This window comes from Podarcis pityusensis (genome assembly GCF_964106645.2).
Source record: "Podarcis pityusensis genome assembly, chromosome: 1".
Taxonomy (NCBI): domain Eukaryota; kingdom Metazoa; phylum Chordata; class Lepidosauria; order Squamata; family Lacertidae; genus Podarcis; species Podarcis pityusensis.
In genome coordinates this window covers 135708124-135729843 of record NC_138028.1, presented here as the reverse complement: position 1 = coordinate 135729843, position 21720 = coordinate 135708124, and the positions used below count along the sequence as shown (strand labels likewise).

The window sequence follows — 21720 nt, the reverse complement described above, 5'->3', positions numbered from 1 at the left end:
TGAAAACAAAGAATAAGGTCACCATAACTTCCATCATAGAGCTTCAATATGCTGATGACAACGTAGTGTGTACACACTCAGAGGATGACCTCCAAACCATCCTAAATATCTTCGCAGAAGCCTGTGAAAAGCTTGGTCTATCGTTCAGCATTCATAAAACCAAAGTGCTGCACCAACAAGCACAAAACAATCCCTCTGCAGCACCACAAATCCAACTCAATGGTGTAAAGTTGGAAAGTGTCAATCACTTTTCCTACCTGGGCAGTTGTATTTCCACAAGGGCCAACATTGATGCCAAAATCCAGCATTGCCTGAGCTCAGCAAGTGAAGCTTTCTCCCAATTGAAGGGCAGAGTGTTTGAGGACATTCACAAAGAAACCAAAATGCTTGCTTACAAAGCTATTGTACTACCAACCTTACTGTAGGCTTGTGAAACATGGACCATTTATAAATGGTCCTCCTCAAAAGATTCCATCAACGGCATCTCCGAAAAGCTCTACATATCACTTGGGAAGACAGGCGAACTAATGCCAGTGTACTGGAAGGAGCAAAGACCACCAATGTCAAAGCAATGATTCTTCAACATCAACTTCGTTGAACTGGTCGTGTTGTTCGGATGCCTGATTATTGTCTTCCAAAGCAACTACTCTATTCTGAACTTAAAAATGGAAAGCGTAATGCTGGTGGTCAACAAAAGAGGTTTAAAGACTCTCTTCAAGGCAATTTTTTAAAAATGCAGTATAAGCACAGATAATTGGGAAACACTGGCCTGCAAGTGCTCCAACTGGATAACAGCCTCTACCAAAAGCATATTCGACTTTGAAGAAGCACAAACTCGGGACAAAAGGGAGAAATGTTTGGCAAACCCTCACCATGATCAACTCCCACCTGGAAAACTATATCCCCACTGTGGAAGGGCATGTGGATCCAGAAGTGGCCTCCACAGTCACTTACGAATTCACTGTTAAGACCATATTCATGGAAGACAATCTTACTCAGCTACAAGTGACTGCCAAAGATGAAGAAGAAAGTTCACTTGTTCACTTTTGGAGGAACTATGCCTTGAAATACCAGCTTCTGGGAATACAAGGGAGGAAATTGCTGTTGCATTTGGTTAGTCACTGTGAGGGCGGCACAAGTCTTTGGTCTGAACTAGCAGGGCTCGTCTTCCATTCTTATGAGAAATGTAGCAATTAAGTTGACTTAGTATAAATCCAGTAATGTAACTCAATCTGCACACAGAGATCTAGATGCAACTAGTTTCTTCTTCTTTTTCTTTGAAAGATGTACTCTTTCTTTGAAAGGGGTAACCAATGCAGTGTCCTACAGATCTTTGGAGGCTATAACTTCTATTATCCCTGATGACTATCCCTGCTAGCCATGGCTGATGGGACTTTGAGCCGATCAACATCTGGAGGGCACAATGTTGGCTCCCCATGCACTAGGCAATACAAACAACTTCGGAAGAAGTGTCTACAACCAAGCAATATATAAAGTCCAATAGGTCAGTGGGATAGATAATTATTTAATGCAGGTATGGGGAACCTGGAGCCCTCCTGGTGTTGCTAGACTACAACTCCCATCATTGGTCATTCTGGCTGAGGCTGAGAGGAGTTCTAGTTCAACAACATGTGGAGGGCCACAAGTTCCCCAACCTTGATCTAATCAGATGACATAAAAGAAGGTGATGGGCAAAAAGTCCAAAAAGTCAAGATAAGTAAATAAATAAATACATAAACAATAAGAAATGGAATACCCCCTATTCATAACCCCCAGAAAACCAGGCATTACATTACAACAGAAGACAATTCATCCCATTGTCTCTGGGGGTTGCAAAACTATCAATAATTTTAGTTTTATTTTCCTAGAGTCCTTGAAGAAACATTAGTTTTAAAACACAATTAACCCTACAGCATGTAAACCAACACTGGGAAATTGAGATGTATAACAAAAACATTAAGATCTTAGGTTAATTAAAGCAGTCAATAATTTTTTTGTTACAGCAGGAATGCAAACATTTCATTCCTTGCCCAATTTCCTCAGCTTTTAGTTAAAAATCAAGAGAATTCCATCATTGGAACTACAGTGGTACCTTGGTTCTCGAACGTAATCCGTTCCAGATGATTGTTTGAGTTCCAAAACATTCAAAAACCGAGGCGCAAAGGACTGTCTGCAAATTCAATTGAGAAAATTGAAAAACACGCAGCGGAAGCTGCTCAACTTCCGAGGAGCGTTTGATAACTGAAGCATTTACTTCCGGGTTTTCGGTGTTCAGGTTCTGAAACGTTCATCAACGGAGATGTTCGAGAACCAAGGTACCACTGTATACACTTACAGTGCCTGCAATTTAGAGGTACAGATTTATACTGGTTGCAGTTTATCAACACAAGAAAAGACACAAAGAAATGTAGCTGCTTTAGAAAAATGGGACAAATGTAACTATTTTTGGAAAATGGGACAACCAGACCCCAAACCAAGTTGGGATCTATACAGATACCACCACAATTGCCACATCCAATGTCTACCATTTAATCATGTTAAACTTTGCCTTTATGCCCAAACCAGATTCCCTAGGAAGCTTACAGAGCACCATACTATACCTAACACAACTAGAAGTACTAGCTGTGCTGCCTTTCAACTGTTATGTTAACCAGCACTATCTTCTAGCTCCTTCAGAAATTGTGTACAATTTCAGCTCAGCCTATCTTGTTACAATCATGGTGCAGTCTTCCACAGAGCTAAAAGAAATAAATGGTTTTCATAATATCAATCAACCCCTCATTCCAAATGTTAATACATAGTGCAGAACATTTACAGATAAATAATGCTACCCATTAAAAATTTCAGGCATGACTCTGTGTATCTTTTTCTTCCTAAAACCTCTAAATTACAGCTTAATCAACATAGATGAGCTATTGCTTAATGCCTGAGCCTTATAGCTCTATATTCTTAGCTATTTACCGTTAAGAAAAAGCCTACCTGCTTCACCTAACCACCACCTGAGATGGGCAGAACTCCACAACCCACTCTAATTGCTTCCCTGGCATTTTATTTAAATGAAGTCTTCTGTTATTCTGTCACCCAGCAGCCAGATCCATGAAAACTATAGTGCAGTCAAAATTCAATAAATTGCAACTCTCACACAAGCTATACTGAATGATCCAGCCAATCAGGTTGCCAAATTCAAGAAACAGAAGAGACTAGACAGCTTGTGCGTGTGGGATGGGATTACAACATCTAACTGAGCAGGAGCTTCCATGGATTAATAGGTGTAATTTCTTTTAAGACTTTATGTTCTTTTAACTCTGTTATTCAGAGGTCCATGCACCAGAAAGCTCATTAAAAATAAATCCATTGATAAATTTAATTTATTTTTATTTTTTTACTTCAGGGAGACAGTCCTATTTGTATGCCTGTTCATAAAGCCCATTCATCAAAGTCCTGGCAGGATTTTACACTTAAAAAATAATAATCTCATTTTGGACAGCCCTATTAAATATCCTAAGTCAGAAAATAAGATGGGCACCTAATAAGCAATGCAAAAGAGAACTCCGCAATAGTGGGAAACTTCATGCCCAGCCTCCTGTTTTACACTTGAGAAATAGAAGTAAATTATCTCTTATTCTCCTGTCTCAATTTGATTCCCCACGCAGACTGACCCCATTAAAGTTTGCTCCACAAAAGACTGCATGGCAATAATACAAGGGTGAAGGCAGACTGTTTAACTACTGAGTTTGCTGTTAGGCATATGGAACCAAGATACATCGTGGCAAAGCAACCACATTACACGGTATTCCCGCAGCATCTTTTTGAGTAGCCAGTTGAGAATGTGCCAGGAGTACTCTTCATCTATCTAATTCAGGGGTTTCAACCAGGGTGCCTTCCCTCCCTCCTCTGAAGTGCTCCCGTGTCTCTGCTTCCCAAAGGCTTGCACAGCTGTTTGCTGCCCCAGCCCTGGCTACAAGCTCCACAGGTGAATGGTGCTTCTGGGGCTGGCCAGGGAGTGCTGCTTGCCAGGAGATGAGGTGGCTCAGAGTCCATGGGTGGCTGCAGCGGCTGCCTGGAGGACTCCCAAGGAGAGGGGAGAGGAGGAGGCTGAGGGAACACTCCACAAGGGAGGGTGTTTGAAAAAGGGTGAGAGGCTGCCAGCTCTGCAGGCAAGAGGTGACATAAGTGGGCTCCTGAGCCCCACAGGGGTGCCGCAGAAAGAATGTAGTTGGTCAAGGGAGCCAAGGACTCAAAAAGGTTGAAAAGCTCTGATCTAATTTCATCTGTCTGGATCCTGTGGGCTCACTCTTACTGTTTGTGCATTGACACAGGGGGCTGTGGCCAAATAAGGCTATTTGGTGAGCCTGGAGTGGTGCAAACAGAGAAGCAAATCAAGATGGCAAACCTTGCTGAGCCATGGGGCAGGAGAGAGTGAAGAAGAATAGGAGGGACCCAAGAAGGTGGAAGGAGTGCTTGCTGCCCCCCATCCCCATCAGAAGCATTGCCCTTGAGTGGCAAAAGTCCTGTGGCTGGCTGGAAACTGATTTGTCCCCCTCTGTTTTGGGTACCTCCCCAGCTGTGCTCCTACCAACCCTCTGCTACCACATCCTTACCTTCTCAAAGGTTGACCCTAGTTTTTTGTTTTTGTTTCTTTGTTAAAAGGTAAAGGGACCTCTGACCATTAGGTCCAGTCGTGGCCGACTCTGGGGTTGCTGCGCTCATCTCGCTTTACTGGCCAAGGGAGCCAGCGTACAGCTTCCGGATCATGTGGCCAGCATGAATAAGCCGCTTCTGGCGAACCAGAGCAGCGCACGGAAACGCCGTTTACCTTCCCGCCGGAGCGGTACCTATTTATCTACTTGCACTTTGACGTGCTTTCGAACTGCTAGGTTGGCAGGAGCAGGGACTGAGCAACGGGAGCTCACCCCGTCGCGGGGATTTGAACCGCCGACCTTCTGATCAGCAAGTCCTAGGCTCTGTGGTTTAACCCACAGCACCACCAGCGTCCCTTGGTTGACCCTAGTTTTCATTTCTTTATCCTTCCTCCACTCATTCAGAAAGAGAGAAAGGAGGGGTGGCTCTGGTCCTATTCACCTTCAGCTCTGCCCCCGACATAATTTTCTTGTGGATCAAGAGCTGTTCACCCAGCTGCTGGGTTATCATTCGTGGACTACCAACAGAAGAAGCCTTTTAAAAAGCCCGTTTACTTCCAATATTAGATCACTCATGATTCTTGATCAATTTATATATAGAGAGTGTGCGTGTTTTAAGAGAATCCAGCTTCAGATATTTTCCTACACCTCATTTCTGCTCTGCACTTGGCAGCTAAAAGGCCTCTCCAGTTGGTCACCTGAGAGTCACGGCATCCAGGCTGAGGCAAGCATGGAAGAATGTCTGCACTAAGCAGCGGCCTCCCAAGAGCTGAATGTGCACTCACTCATGGATCCATCTCAGGCAATCTTTCAGCCAAGCCAAAAGCCTACCTTCAGCTATGCAGTAAGTAGAGCCAGGGGAGAGGGAATTGAAAGAGATATTCCCTACATTGCTGAAAGTGGCATCTTCCCTTAATCAAACTCGGCAACAACTGAGCAGTGCAGGTAAGAGAAGAGTAAAGCAATACATTCCCTGCAGAACTGCTCTTCATTTGACAACACGTCCTACAGCATCAGTATCTTTCTTCACTAGACGTTTAAACTAGATCAGCATTCTGCTTATGTGCAAGACCAACATGCAAGCAGGGACGGGGCAGGGGGGCAGGAATGTGTCATGCTCCACCTCCTATATCACCCACCCAACTCATGGGTGAAAAATGGCTTGAAGCGGAGGAGCCTTCTATGCACAGAGGCTTCCCATATGTTTTAAAAGCCTACACAACTGGGGCTCCCCATTTTAGACCTTTGCCTGGGGAGGCTGATGGGTCTGCGTGTAGCTTGATGCATTTATCACTGCTCTCCCTGCTTGCATGTGGGGCTTACACACAAGCAGAATGCCCAAACACGGCTCATGATATGGGACAATCAGCACAGTGACATTTAATGTTTCTTTTTAATTTTAACTAGTTAAAGAGGTTGCAGGAGTTGTAGACTTGTTGGAATGATCTGCTCCAAGAAGCAGATGGGTTCAGATGGTTTCCCAATAAGTCCCTAGTCAGGGAGCTGTGGGTTCTTCTTCCCTCCAGGCAACTTTAAATGCTACGTGAGCCTTTTGGTGTGAGCCAAAGGGCAAGAGCTCAATGGCTCTTGCATTGTGGCTCTTTATCTGGGACTCATGTCCCTGCAAGGAAAGAATAAACCCATGTGGAATGAAGTTACCTTAAATAGCCCACATGAAGAAAACTCATTATAGACAATCCTCTAGAACCGGCTGCACACAGAAGTGATCGACTTCTCTGAGGATGAAAAAGAAGTTGAGACTAAACACTATAAAATATATTGCTGCTAGCAGTATACTGCTGCACTGAGTAAAGAAGCTCATCCCATAGAGGCATAAGGTTGGTGCTCAGGAATTCTGATATTTTGAATCATTGGGAGTTTGCACTGAATAGCAGTAATTGTTTTGATGAATATGTGTTTGTTTTTTGCCTAATTTCTATACTCTTGTGTTTATGATATGATTACTGTATAGTGATTCTAATGCTTGCTCCCAGTACGTTTCCGAGCACAATTCAAAGTGTTGGTGCTGACCTTTAAAGCCCTAAATGGCCTCGGTCCTGTATACCTGAAGGAGCGTCTCCACCCACATCGTTCAGCCCGGACGCTGAGGTCCAGCACTGAGGGCCTTCTGGTGGTTCCCTCATTATGAGAAGTGAGGTTACAGGGAACCAGACAGAGGGCCTTCTCGGTAGTGGCGCCCACCCTAGGGAAGTTTTTAATATTTAATGCTGTACTGTTTTTAATATTTGATTGGGAGCCGCCCAGAGTGGCTGGGGAAACTCAGCCAGATGGGCGGGGTATAAATAATAAATTGTTGTTGTTGCTGTTGTTGTTGCTAATTTTTAATGTTCATTCAAGCCATTTTGAGCTCAACACTACTGGAGAGATGGGATGCAAATATACAAGGTATGACCAGAAAGTTCAGTGAATGATCACAGAAAATGGACAACGAGAAATATTTTAACATACAACCTTACAGGCCTTCAAAATAGGCCCCCTCTGATATAATGCACCATTGACAACATTTGTAGAACTGTTGGAAACTTCTGGATAAGTCCTCTTTTCATACGGCTTTAAGTTCCCTCGTCACAGCAGCTTGGATGAGTGAAATGTTGGGAAAACTGTGCCCTTTCAGTGCAGATTTCAGTTTTGGAAAAAGAAAGAAATCCGGTGAGGCCTGATTGGGAGAATATGGAGGGTAACGATTTCAACTCGGTAACGATTTCAAGGGTCATCTTCAATGGTTTGCTGCCCTTCACGGAAACACTTAAACCACTCACACGCTGTCTTTCGAGTTACAGCTTCATCTCCGTACACAATTGTGAGCATTTCGTGGATTTCCGATGCCAATTTACCCAATTTGAAACAGAATTTCATATTGACTCTCTGCTCCATTTTCAATCACAACACACTGCACTATTAACAGCTACTAAACGCTACTGCATGAACGTAGGCCTGTCAACAAATGCCAAGACACGTGCGCATATGTTAGCTGAGATATGGATGAACGTGTCTCCGCGAATCCGGCAGTTCCCATTATCACATACAGGGGTGATTCACTCTACTTTCCCGTCACACCTTGTATATATCAAATCAAGAGCCCTTAGGAAATTTCCCGCTGGCATGTGGACTCTCATGGTGAAGTCCTGGTCACTCTGTGGGATGCACAGATGTATTGTGTGGTAAACACAATCAGACCTAAGCTCCCTTTCCCATGGAAAAAGTCCTTCTAGCCTCTTGGTTTACTAGGGAGCAGGGGGCAATGAAGCAGTTCAGATGACAAAGTCTAAACAAAAGTCGTGGAAGTTTTGAGAAGAAAAAGTGGTGCAGATATAGTTTTATAAATAATACAGTATAATGGACTGGATGAGGTCCAAGGATTACATGCTTGATCCAAATAGTTTTAAAGGTGGGCCCAGACAAGTTCATTTGTTTATTTAAACCATTTATATGCTGCTTTACCCTAGGGCTGGGCAATATCTAGTTTTCAACATCATTGTATATCAGCAGCTAAACACCACAATATGCTGATATATGCTGATTTCTGGTATGTATTTCAGCTGTTTCTTCCTCCACATCTTAGGAGAAGAAGAAGCAGCTGATTGCTCAGCCTTACATGGTGACTGAGCCATGAGAGGGGCATCGGGGCTTTCTTGAACCGCTCAGCCTGTGATGTCCCTCGGGCTTACACATGAGCTGGCCTGGACGCATGTGAGCTGAAGAGGCATTGGGGCTCCCTCAAAGGTGTCTGCCTGTCTTCGCCCAAACGGATGAGCTGCCTCTCTTTGCTCTTGGGGTAGTTGGTCACTCTGGGAGGAAAGACACAGCCCCCCCCCAAATGAAGGCAGGCTGGTGGCAGCCAAGCACATGGAGTGTGAGAAGCATGTTCTCAAGCTCTGGACATCTGTCTGCCTTTGCCTGAATGGGCCAGCTCCATCTTACCTCCTGGAGCGACCAACCATGCCAAGAGAAAAGGTGCAGCCCACCCACTTGGGCAAAGGCAATTTGAGTTGCCAATACATTGTGGTGGCTTGGGAGCTGCACTCTATCAGCAGCTCAAAAAGTCTGAAACCGGTAGCGTGATGTGAACACCATACCAGTTTATTTATTGGGACAATAAATAGAAGTATCATCCAGCCCCACTTGATGTCATAGACTCTTAAGTGGTATGTAGTAAGGTTAAAAAGATACATTTAAGATAAAATCATTTAAATCTAACCATACACTCAAAAAACTTGCTTTAAATGCCTGTTTTTTAAGTTACTGGAAGATATAGCTATACATCACCTCCAGGCTTGTTGGGGTTTGTGCTTGCAGCCAAACCACCTGTTAAGAGTTTTTTCAACCAAAAACTCCTTTCTTTGGGTCCAGCACATAGCTGTCAAGTGTCCCTTATTTGAAGGGAGAGTCCCTTATTCCTGCGCCATGTCCCGCTGCTGTCCCTTATTGATGGATGTCCCTTAAATGTCCCTTAAATGATGTCCCTTAAATTTCAAAGGAAGCAGCTCCTCTCCCTCCCTCCCTCCCTGCCGGCCAGGGAGGAGGGAGGCTCCAACTGTGTTGCTTGGCTATGTTGCTCACCCAATAAGAAGTCTAAGAACGACTGGGGGGTGGATCTTGCATGCCTTGTGTGTGGCTAGTTAATGCAAGCTGAGGAGGTTTTTGAATGCTGGGCGCCATTTTGTTGCACGTGCTGCTGCAAACTTTGCAGTGCAAAGCCAGGCCGGGGAGCCATCTTAAGTTGAGGCTGCATAGGCCTTGTGGTGCATGTGATTCAGATTCTATTCAGTTGAACCTCTGGTTACAAAGTTGGTTGGACAGTGTTCTCGAAGCTACCAGAATGAGTTTCACCAGACTGCAGGAGGACAGGAAGACTGGAGTGCCTGGAACAGGTGAGGCTGCAGGTCCCTTATTTTCAAGGCTGCTGGTCCCTTATTTTCAAATCTGTAAGTTGACAGCTATGGTCCAGCACCTTTCCAGCTACCAGACACCTAATTAGCAGAGTAAACACACACAGTCTTCAATGTGTAGGAGTTCCAAAGTCAGGCATGGAGTAATCAATCACAGGAAACAATCCAGTACATACAGAAATTCATTTACTGTTGGTTTGAGCATAACAGTTACAGAACTATACAGGAAAACAAGCTTCTATCAGTGCCCTGACTGATGTACACTTAAAAGGTTGCAGGCCTTGCCCTAGATAGCTGCAAGGCCTCCCCTCTCCTGATCACATCCTTACAGTTCAAGAGTTGAGTTCAGACTAAACAATCTCTCAGTTCAGTCTAGAAGCTGTGCATGTGTGGGAACAGTTCTCACGGTGTTGACTAGGTCTATGTGATTTATCGCTATATCATTCATTCCCAGCATGAAGTCTACATTAAATTAAAGGTCATTAAATTTGACCTTGCAATATATCGTTCAAAACACCAGGGGGCAGTATAACTGCCAGCAATTTGAGCAGTCCAGTCCCTGTGCGCAGTTCCTCTCCCTGCTCTAGCTACTTCGCTGCGATTTATCTCAGCCCAAGAAACATCCAAGACTGCTTGCTCCTTCTCCTGTATGCCCTAGGGGGGCTGTTGCCCATGGCGCGCAATGGGGGGGGGCGAACCAGCCACCCCCCTGCAGAGATCCCTGCCTGACTCCTGTGGCAAGGGCTGGGCGAGTGCAGAAGTTGAACAGCACTCTCTGTGCCCCACCCTCACCTGCCTCCAACCCGGACTGGAAAGCCCCCATGCTGCGCTGGCAGCCCTAGTGCCCGTGGCTTCCTCCAGCTGGGCGGAGATGCTGGCCACTCTCCTCACATTCATGGCTGGTGGCGGCACTGGAAGCGCCTGGCACTTAACGGGCAGGCAGGTGAGCAGCGAACAGGCAAGTCCCACATGACTGGAGCCTCTGTGTGACTGTGAGAAGATGTCAGGACAGCGTCTCTATCTCGGCAAACCCCATCTTTTTGGGGGGTGGGGGGGAGGGCAAGTGGCAGAAGAACTTGCGAGAGCACTTCCCTGCATGAAAAGACGCACTGAGCACACACCCCTGCTGGATCACCCCTTCAAAGAGGTGGTGGCGCTACCCCTCTGAGATGCTGCAGTTGCCTGGCATGCACCTGCCCCACCTTGGGCAGTAATTGGGGACGCAAAGCCCCTGCCTCCACCCCCCACCCATCCAGGACTGCCTGCTCCTTCTCCCGGATGTTCATGGCTGCTCCTTTTACCACCCGCACGCAGAATCTTCATGCCCACCATATATAGTTCAGTTTTTCAGACACTGTGATATATTGGTATATTTGCGATGTTTAGCTGGTGATATATCATGATGTTGAAAACCAGATATCGCCCAGCCCTAGTGTTGACCTTGTATCTGCAGTAAACAAACCAGTACTTCAGCAGCTTCTGGTAACTTCCAGTAACTTCTAATAGCTTCTGGTAACTTGTTCAGTATTTCTGGGAATGAATGTCTCACCTCAACAAGGTTCAAAGGCTATACTATGGCCCAATGCACACAAACATTGGATTATCAGTAAAGCACATGAAATACTAAGAATGCAAAAATTAATCTGGAACTCCAAACATTATGTCAGGGTATCATAAGGAAACTACATTTTTAAAAGGAATTTCAGAGTCTGATATTTCTAGCTGTGCTGAAGTCTGTTTAATGCTGTATTGTGTTTTTAATATTTGGTTGGGAGCAGCCCACAGTGGCTGGGGAAACCCAGCCAGATGGGAGGGGTATAAATAATAAAATTATTATTATTATTATTATTATTATTCCCCCCAATGTTTGAAAGTCCTCTTCAAATGGTGGAGAACTTGAAATAGGAAAGTTTTAAAATAAAATTATCCTTATATGTATACAAAGCACTTAAATTCCTCTTTAGCAAAAGGAAGAAACCCAATACATCTTTTTCTGGTTTACATCCCAATAGCTATAGTGTACAGCACCAGTATCTTTATTGAAACTGTTGCCGGTATTTCAGTAGGAGAAGCAAGAAAAGTTATTGAGAGCTGGCCTGTCAAAATATCTCAATCAGCATCCTAAGCGAGAACATTTGAGTGGGAAATGCATCCGAATTAGGGTTACTTTTACACACACAATACGTTTTAGGAAAATGAATGAATGAATGAAAGCATCATAATCAAGTGGCCCAGAAACAAATCTGGGTGTATCTGTCTATGTCCGATTATGCCATTACCAAAGCCAGATATTCATGCCAGAGGGACTTCTTTAGTCCATTTCGGTTTCACATGAAGCAACAACTATGAGTGGCCCAAGTCAGAATGCCAACGGTATTCATTCTCTCTCTGACCCAGTTTTTAGCATTTGTGATAAAAAGGACTGAAGACTTAAGCATTATCTTTTAGGTAAATTCTCTTTAATGCCCTGTTGCCGGTAGCCACCATTCTCATAAAAGAAGTTTAAGAGAAAACAGACAGCAGCTGCTATTTCAGAGAGCTATTTTAAGATTCTGTTACCATGTCCATCTAGCACAGATTATATACTGTGCTTGTCAGGCTGCTGCTCTACCTCTGGCAGAAACAAGCACTCTTTCTTTCTTACTTTCTTTCTTTCTGACACTCTAGGAATAGTTTTGTGGAATTGAGGGCAAAAACTTTAAGTTAGACAATTCACATTATGAAACAGATGAAATTTGTGGAGCAAAAACAGTTCCTGTTGAAACTGAACCTCTGGACAGGTGTTAAATGTATCATCTTACACTCCAAAACTAATCTTCCTAAACACGGCATTCACCTATAATGTAATGTATTTGTTGCATGCCGCTTGGGGTACAGCACAGCTTTAATCAGCCAAGTATAATACAAAAAACTGCCACTTTAGTATAACATTGGACATCATACAAGTCATATCAAAAAAGAGCTGTTGCATGCCCCCCAGACATGGCCAGATGTCTGCATAAAGCAAAGAGAGCATGAAAGACAAGGTTAATTGTGTATAACAAAGATGTTCAGACAGGACCTGAGGACAGTAGCTAAGAATACATTTTCAGAGTGGCACACTCTGGCACAGAGTGGTTGAACAAGAGACTCATAATCCTTACTGCAGAAGGATGCAAAGCCCAAGCTTTTAAGTACAGAATGCTGAAACAGTAAGGTCAAGTCTACATATCGCAGCTAACAGATTGGATGGTGGCTAACAGATTGAGGTTGAATCCTGACAAGACAGAAGTACTGTTTTGGGGGGATGGGACAGGTAGGTGTGGAGGACTCCCTGGTCCTGAATGGGGTAACTGTGCCTCTGAAGGACCAGGTGCATAGCCTGGGAGTCATTTTGGACTCACAATTGTCCATGGAGGCACAGGTCAATTCTGTGTTCAGGGCAGCTGTCTACCAGCTCCATCTGGTACGCAGGCTGAGACCCTCCCTGCCCGCAGACTGTCTCGCCAGAGTGGTGCATGCTCTAGTTATCTCCCGCTTGAACTACTGCAATGCGCTCTACGTGGGACTACCTTTGAAGGTGACCAGGAAACTACAACTAATCCAGAATGCGGCAGCTTGACTGGGAGTGGCCGCCAAGACCATATAACACCGGTCCTGAAAGACCTACATTGGCTCCCAGTACGTTTCCAAGCATAATTCAAAGTGTTGGTGCTGACCTTTAAAGCCCTAAATGGCCTTGGCCCAGTATACTTGAAGGAACATCTCCACCCCCATCATTGAGCCCAGACACTGAGGTCCAGCTCCGAGGGTCTTCTGGTAGTTCCCTCACTGCAAGAAATGAGGTTACAGGGAACCAGGCAGAGGGCCTTCTCGGTAGTAGCGCCTGCCCTGTGGAATGCCCTCCAATCAAATGTCAAGGAAATAAACAACTATCTGACTTTTAGAAGACATCTGAAAGCAGCCCTACTTAGGGAATGTTTCATGTTTTATCGTGTTTTTAATATTCTGTTGGCAGGAGCTCGGACCGAGCAACGGCAGCTCACCCCGTCGCGGGGATTCAAACCACCGACCTTCTGATTGGCAAGTTCTAGGCTCTGTGGTTTAAGTGCAAGTAGATAAATAGGTACCACTCCGGCGGGAAGGTAAATGGCATTTCCGTGTGCTGCTCTGGTTCACCAGAAGCGGCTTAGTCATGCTGGCCACATGACCCGGAAGCTGTACGCCGGCTCCCTCGGCCAATAAAGCGAGATGAGCGCTGCAACCCCAGAGTCGGCCACCTAGGTCGGACTGGACCTAATGGTCAGGGGTCCCTTTACCTTTACTAATATTCTGTTGGGAGCCGCCCAGAGTGGCTGGGGAGACCCGGCCAGATAGGTGGGGTATAAGTAATAAATTATTATTATTATTATTATTATTATTATTATTATTATTATCAGTGGGATGAGATGGCAGAATGGACAATGCCACTTCAGCCTACAGGTAGAATACCACTGGTGAAAATATATGAACCACCAAGGAAGAAAAATCACATCATGAAGAAAGTTTCTAGAACTGGGTTTCTGCCTACATTGTATCTAGAAAATTTGCAAAGAATATTTAACTAGAGGAAGCATTCAAGATATGACCCACCACCTGCAGGTAAAAAGGTAAAGGACCCCTGGATGGAGAAGTCCAGTCAAAGGCGACTATGGGGCTCATCTCCACTTTCAGGCTGAGGGAGCCGGCATTTGTCCACAGACAGCTTTCTGGGTCATGTGGCCAGCATGACTAAACCACTTCTGGCGCAACAGGACACTGTGATAGAAGCCAGAGTGCACAGATATGCCGTTTACCTTCCCGCCACAGCGGTACCTATTTATCTACTTGCACTGTCGTGCTTTTGAACTGCTAGGTTGGCAGAAGCTGGGACAAAGCAATGGGAGCTCACCCCTTCCGAGTGGCAAGCCCAAGAGGCTCAGCGCCACCTGCAGTCTCAGAAGTTGTGCAATCCATTCTACCAACTCATGCTTGGGTAAACCAGGCCTATCTGAGAGCTTTGGGAACATTATTATTTTATTATTTTATAAATTTACATACAGCCCTATACCAGCAGGTCTATAATTCAGCCCTAAATCCTATTATTCTGGATGTGTTTGCTGCCCTGAGCTTCTTCAGGAGGAAGAGCATTTTATAAACAGCAACAACAGCACCACCATCATTACCAGCATCCCAGGAGTAAGCAATATTTGAAGACAAAGACAACAACTTTTACTTCTCCAGCACCTACGGCTTATTGTATCCATTCAATAGGCAGAATGTGGTCTTAAGTAAGCAAAGAAGAGAATGCTGAAAACGATATTACTTAACTGCACTGCACCCACACTTCCATGCAGAACAGATGTGTTTTGTGCATAGTAAGAGAATGAACCAAGCCTCAAAAAGTGTAACATATCCCTTCCGTGATGGCGCATGATATTGTGGCAAGGGTGGAGATGAAGAGATTAGGCAACAATATAAATGCATAACTGTGTATATTACTAATAAAAGCCTTGGAGGAAGAGACAATAGCCCTGCCCAAAAGAAAAAGAAACTTATTTATTACTATGGCCCACAAGTCATTCACACACTCACTGGCTGTTAGTTCCAAACAACAGCTGGTAGGTTTTTTAATACTTCTTTTCCACACTTGGTCTTAGTCAAAAGGTTGAGAAGTATTTTTTCCTGTTATCGGCAGCCTGATTAACAATAGCATTTGAATCAATCTGGCTAACCTGATCCAAGCACACACACACTCCCCACTCACACATGAAAACAAGTTTCACTACACCCAATCAAAGACAACCAACCACACCCTAGGCCAACCCCAACTCCTCTCACCACCAAAGGAATACGAGCGAATAGTAAAGAAAACCTACACAAGTGATGCTGACACAAAACCCCACACATAGAAGCATTGACCCCCCCCACCCCACTCACCATTCCCCCTCCACTTCTTTCCCCCTTTTCTTCCTAATGTAATACTAATGTCTCAAAAAATGAAACTGATCTGTAGAAAATGTAACTTAAAAAAAGAAACATTGCGTATACTTTTGTAAACCAGTAAATCTTTAATAAAAATATATTTTTTTAAAATTATGATTCCCGCACTAAGTGCAATTTCTTAGTATTGTGTAGGAACTTGACTTTATGCAACATGAGTAATTTGTACAGTTTCCTTTTATTTGTTCACACTGATTTCCTTTTAAAAACTGCTCTCACATCCTGTAGAGGCAAGACATACCAAGCTCAGAAACAAATAAACTACCTGACATTTATTGGCCTCCATCAAGCATTTAAAAAGTGGTATATAAACAACTGGAAGAATGGGAAATTGTTCACATAAACACTTCAGATGTTACAAAGCAGTTAGTTCTGGAGACAAACCTAGAAAGGGGAAGGGCCCTTCTGCAACCCCATGAGCCACGCCACTTTGGTTAAAGAAAACAGTCCATTGCACATTTCAGTATAAAGGTAAAGTATGTACTGCTACAAACATCACACAGTACTAAATTAGATTAAAAATAGGACACTGGATCAAGATCTTCCAGTAATCATACTTATGGCCCTGTATATTATGTATGCACTAAAGACCTTGGTTAACCAAGGTCTATTAGAAATTATTCTTCATATTCATACAAAACCTTGGTTTCTTATGCTTCTACTCTGGCCTTTAAGTATGAGCAGTGGGGTATCAAGCATTTCTATAAAGCAAAGAAAATACTATTGGTAGGCTCATGACCTTCCATGTTTCATTAGGAAGTCACAATATCAGTAAATAAGAATAGGTATGTATGCATTGTATACCTACTTTTGGGGCACCCTGTATACTACTAAATTGTCAGTCCTGGCCAAGCAGAAGAATAGGTGTTAAGCAATAACTTGCATATTCAGGATATAGAATTGAATGGGGGGTGTAAGGACACAGGCCAGAGGGGCTGTGTTTGGGAGACATTTTTGGATCATACTGTGCAACTGCATCTGTTGGCATCACATATCCTAACGTGAACTGATTGATTTAATGGCTGCCTATCCTTACAGAGCCAGAGAGAAGGCTTGGAAAAACCTCAAGATTTGCAGAAATACAAAGAAACACACACAAAAACCCTGAAGGAGTAAAAGAAAAATTCACCAGAAACAGCCCAGTGAGGACTGAGCAAGTAGTTATTTAACATTGTGAGATATGGATAAGAGGGCAGACACACCCTTTAATCTTTTTCCAAATGCCAGCCAAAATGGGTAAGGAAACCTTCTCACTGAGGAGGTGAGTGGGGATAGGAGTCTTTTGCAAGGCAAAGTGGGGCAGGCTTGAGGTCTGTGGAAGCATGACTAGTCCTTGCCATGTGAGCTGTTTTGCTTTTGAGGTAATTTCCCCTCATGTCTCTGCAGTCAGGCAGGAAGTAAGAATTGAGCAACGGAGCACACTAGATTAAGTCAGGATGCCAAACCATCAAAAATAAACTACAGTTAGCTCAAGCAGATTCACAAGCCAAGTTCAAACAATGGTTTTAGATTATGGTTTGTTGACCAAACAAACCATAATTCAGTTCATGCACATGAACAAAACAAGAGTTGATCTAAACATACCATGGTTTAGCTTTACATCCGAATGCAGTCGTTTGTCTGCAGTCTATACAAACTGGCTTAACCCTACATAAGCTGCTATACGGCTCAGCTGTGGCCGGGTTCAGATGCAGCCCCAAGCCACAATCCTGCCCCCTCCCTCCAGCCGCAAAGAAGAGGACAGAAAGCATCTACTTCTGTTTCCAACCAGCTGCAGAGCATTGTTTTAACTTTTAATCAATTTGATTAATTTAATTATAGTTTATCCTAACAAGCCAGGATCATAGAACATGGTTTGAACTCTGCTTGTTCAGACAAACAGTTGTTAAAACTAACTTCATTTCTTTCCTGTTTTGATTTAACCAACTCTATAGGTACTTGAAAATGCATGTTTCCACTTTCCTTCTCAACAGCTGTGCCAGAGGAGAGATGAGAGCAGGGGCAATGAACAAATGCAAGGCCATTTCACATAGCACTAAGCCCCCACGGTACCCTTCAGATGTTGCGGACTACAATTCCCATCATCCTTAACCAATGGCCATGCTAGCTGAGGCTGATGGGAGGTGTATTCTAAAACATCTCATGTGCACAAAGTTGGGGAAGATTTAGCATTATGAGAACTGTTCAGACAGCTTACGAGTTTGAGGAAGGGCCATCGCTCAGTGGTAAAACAGCAGCTTTGCATGCACAAGGTCAGGTTCAACTCATGGCACCTTTGGGAAAGGCTGGGATAGAACCCTGCCAGAAACCCTGGGAAGCTACTGCCAGTTTGTGTAGGCAATATTGAGCCAGATGGGACAGTTGTCTAACTCAACATAAAGCAGCATCCTATGTTCCTAACTTAAGTTTTTCAGGATAAGATTCATATGGTATGCTTACTAGGAAATAGTTCCTTTCAGTAGCAAGTTAAATCAGGTTTTTTTGGATGAGCATTTCAAGAGGGAGGCAATATAGAACATCTTTTAGATTACTATTTCATTGTTGTTTTATTTTGTATTTTAGTAAAAGTACTGTACTAATGCATTTTATTGTTTTGAGCTTTTTTGTTAGCTGTTCTGGATACTATTTGTTAAAAGATGAGTTATAAATATTTTGGTCATTTTGAATGGTAAGAATTTTTAATTATTTGAGATCATGTCTACATGTTACACTGCGCTAGTACTATCTGAACTTTCACTTTCCGACAGACAGCAACTAAGCTTGGGAACAATGCATTCAGCTCATCCCTGCTTTGCTACAGCTACTATTACACTTGCTCAAGATAGATGGAAACTGGAAACTCTCTCAAGGGAGTACAGCCACAAGTGGCGGTGGGGAGAGATCTAACTGTGTGCCCTGAATCAATCACCTGTTACATGACATGCCAGGGTTTTTAAAGCACGTATTTTCACCTTTATGAAGCATTTGTACATTATCCAAACCTGCTCAGTATCATAGAAATAAGGCTTCACTGGCTGTAGTTAGAGAAGCCATTGTTGTTTATTTTATATTACAAGCAGCCTTTACACTCCCTTTTTCTCCACGTATATGGAGCTTTCATTTGTGCCTTCTATCAAACAATAGACTGCTATTCTGTCCAAATCTAGAAAGCTATGCATTGAATGAAGTATAGATTTTCTACAAACCAATATGCAAAATCAATGTTTGATCCAGATTTGCAGGCAAACTAAAGCACACAATTCAACAATATAAAAATAGGAGCATAGCCATATGCCTTACCTTGAAACTCTCAAATATACGAGATTGAATAATGAATAAACTATCTAGATACACAAAAGCTGCTTTGTTTCCATAGTTTTCACCAACATACCCTCAACACATTTTACTAACAAAATCCATTGTACCTGGAAAATCTTTTGCCCTTCCTTAACAAAATTCCTATATCCTAAAACTACAGTCTGAACATAAACTCAAGTCTAAAGAGTTTCGCAAGAACATAAAAGTTACAGGCAATGGCACGCAACAGAGAAGAGTTACAAAGGATTGTTTTCCTGCCTGTATTGTTACATGTTGTAACAATGCATTTTGTAATGTTAAAATGTTGCTCAAAAGATGGAGACACACAAAAATCAAGCTGGCCAGTCAGTATGCTAGGGCAGTCTGTTAGAAGGATATAGGTTTAACCATCTTTGGGAACATGTCAGAAAAGGAAGTTCTCTCTCCTTTTCTCCTTCACACAGCAACAGTATGTACAAAGGGGTGGGGAGGAGGGAAACCACCAGGGATCAGCAACCTAAGGCCCATGGGCCACAAGTGGCCCATGGGGGTTGTTTAACCCTGCCGCCCACTTGGAAGCTCCTGCAGCCAATGGAAAGCTGTGCACGCCTCCTCTGCGCCGGAAATAGTGTTTGCGCATGCGTGCGTGTTCGCGCACTCTGGCCCACTGCGGCATCTGCAGGACTGTGAACAGGCCCAAGCCACAAAAACTTTGCCAACCCCTGACCTAAACCATCTGGAGGGCTTGGTACTTGCAATTTTTTTTAGTTTAAAAAGGACAAGCATCTCACCAGAGTCAGTACAGATATCAACTTCCTCATCTTCCACTTCCCTCCTGAGGTTACTTAACTCACCCAAAAAGTTGTTGCCGCAGAACAGTACAGAAAAGAGTGAGCAAAGCTCACAGTGCAGAACAAGATCACCTCCTAAAGATCAAACTTCTGTTAAAGAAGTAACAGCCAAAACAATACTTCAGAAGCTCTCGCCTCTTTCCTGGTCTTTAGCACCTTAAGTTAGAGGAACCAATAAAAGCCTATGAGAGAAAGAATTTATAGGTATATGAAACATGTTTTAAAGACCAACGTGTTTGCTGTGGTGTTTCTGGGCTACAGCTTCCTTTATGAGAACTATGAAGCCTTATAACCAGTTGGCAGATCATATATTATAATACCAAAAGGTACAGAGAGAAAGAGGGAAAGGTAAATAAGTAGCAGGGTCCAGAGGCCATGGAACGTAAGAAGCAACACACAGAACCCAAATACATAAAAAGTTAAGCCTTCCTTCATCTTTTTGGAGAAAATGTGAGATCTAATTGCAATAAATAGATAAACAAACTACAAGAAGAATGGCTGGTGACTATCCTAATCAAATCAGAGAGCCAGTGTGGCGTAGTGGCTGGAGTGCAGGAGAAAGACCAGGGCTCAAATCCGCCCTTGGTCTTGGAGCTCCCTGGTGACCATGGGGCAAGGCCCAAGCTGCCTCTCAGGGCTGTTGTGGGGACTGCTGGAGCAGAGGGGAGCGAAGAACCCGGCATGACCTCTTGAGCTGCGGGAAAGGGAAAAGGTGCAGTATAAATGCAGCACTCAAAATAAAACAAAATATACAAATCTTTGTGTGTACACCAGTCATGGATCCAGGCACAGGAGACGGCTGCCTTTCATTCAAACCCTGCCATTAAGATAAACGGTTTTGTCTTGGAAGACAATACTTTGTGTTTACAAACTTTATTGAACATTTTAGGGGGGGGCACATTAAGGGGATATGCATGAGCTTATTAACCCTTCTTCTGCCGGGGTCGCAAATGGGCTGGACCCCCGCCCCGCCCCCAACGGCCTCCCGGAAGTTGATGGGAGGGAGGGGAGAAAGGGGGGGGCGGCACCTGACAGCTCCCACGTCAAAGGGGAGGGGCCGAGGTGACAGCCCCGCCCCCCCGCCCGGGGAGGAGGAGGAGGAAGAAGAGCGGAAAGAGGCGAGAGGCGCCCCCGCCCCCCCCGCCGCCGCTCACCTCGCGGGCGATCTGGTTGAGGGCGTCGTCCTCGGCCGCGGCGGGCCTCTCGCGGTTGGGCTGCCTCTTCCTCCCGGCCAGGCCCGCCGCCTGCTGCGGCTGCTGCTGCGCCCCGACCAGCTCCATGGCGCTGCCTGCCCGCCTCCCTCCCTCTCCTCGCAGGCGCCTCCGGCGTGAGGAGAAGGCGGCGGCGGCTGGGGCAGCCCGCGCATGCGCGCACGGGAGGCGGGCGGGGGCGGGCCGAGGGCTCTCCGCAGGGGGCGGGGCCGAGCGCGGGAGGGAGGGAGGGAGGGAGGAGCCCGGCGCCCAAGGCCCGGCGAAGTCCCCTCAGAAAGGGCTCGGCTGTGGGGCAGCGGGCCTCCCGCCCAGGGGGCGCCCCCACGAAAGCCCCGCGCCCAGGGAAGCCTCCGCTCTCCCCCTCAGGAACCGAAGCCCGCCAGGGAATGTCAAGAGAACAGAAAGGAAGACCCCTCAGCCGCCGCCTGGCCACCTTCTCTCCCCCTCTGTAAAAGAGAGAATAAAGAGAGCTCCCTCAAGAGGGACTGCTCGCTCGGAGTCCGCCATTCGAAAATGCCTCATAAATTACTAGAAGTATGAACAGATAGAGTCCCGCTTGGGCCTAGTATGCTGAAATCTTTAGAATATGCTTCTTAGGCATTTATTTCAGGCCATTGAATACTTCAAAATATCACACGCACTTCTTAGTTTTGCCTCCATAAAAGGTTTGGAAGCTGAAATCCAAAAATATCTCTGATCACAGGCAAAAATGTTTAACCTTGTTCTAAGAAAATATTTGCCTCTATCACAGAACCACTAAATAGTTTGGCAGAGTCAGCCCAGGATCCAAATACTAGAGTCATGCCAGGTCAGGAACAAAGTTTGTTGACCC

At 44.7% G+C, this 21720-nt stretch overlaps 1 protein-coding gene across 19 annotated transcripts in view; it reads right to left on the bottom strand.

The window, feature by feature from the left end:
• Positions 1 to 21027, bottom strand: part of LRRFIP1 (LRR binding FLII interacting protein 1) — a 102338-nt gene extending 81311 nt beyond the window's left edge. For 8 of the 19 annotated variants that reach the window (XM_081015820.1, XM_081015833.1, XM_081015822.1 and 5 more), the window contains exon 1: positions 20832 to 21024. In XM_081015820.1, coding sequence (XP_080871946.1) covers positions 20832 to 20957 — 126 coding nt within the window. In that variant the 5' untranslated portion in view covers positions 20958 to 21024. Of the gene's footprint in view, positions 1 to 20831 lie in introns of all 19 variants that reach the window. The other 11 variants (XM_081015834.1, XM_081015837.1, XM_081015836.1 and 8 more) reach the window with 4 other exon arrangements.
• Between the last annotated feature and the right edge of the window lie 693 nt (positions 21028 to 21720).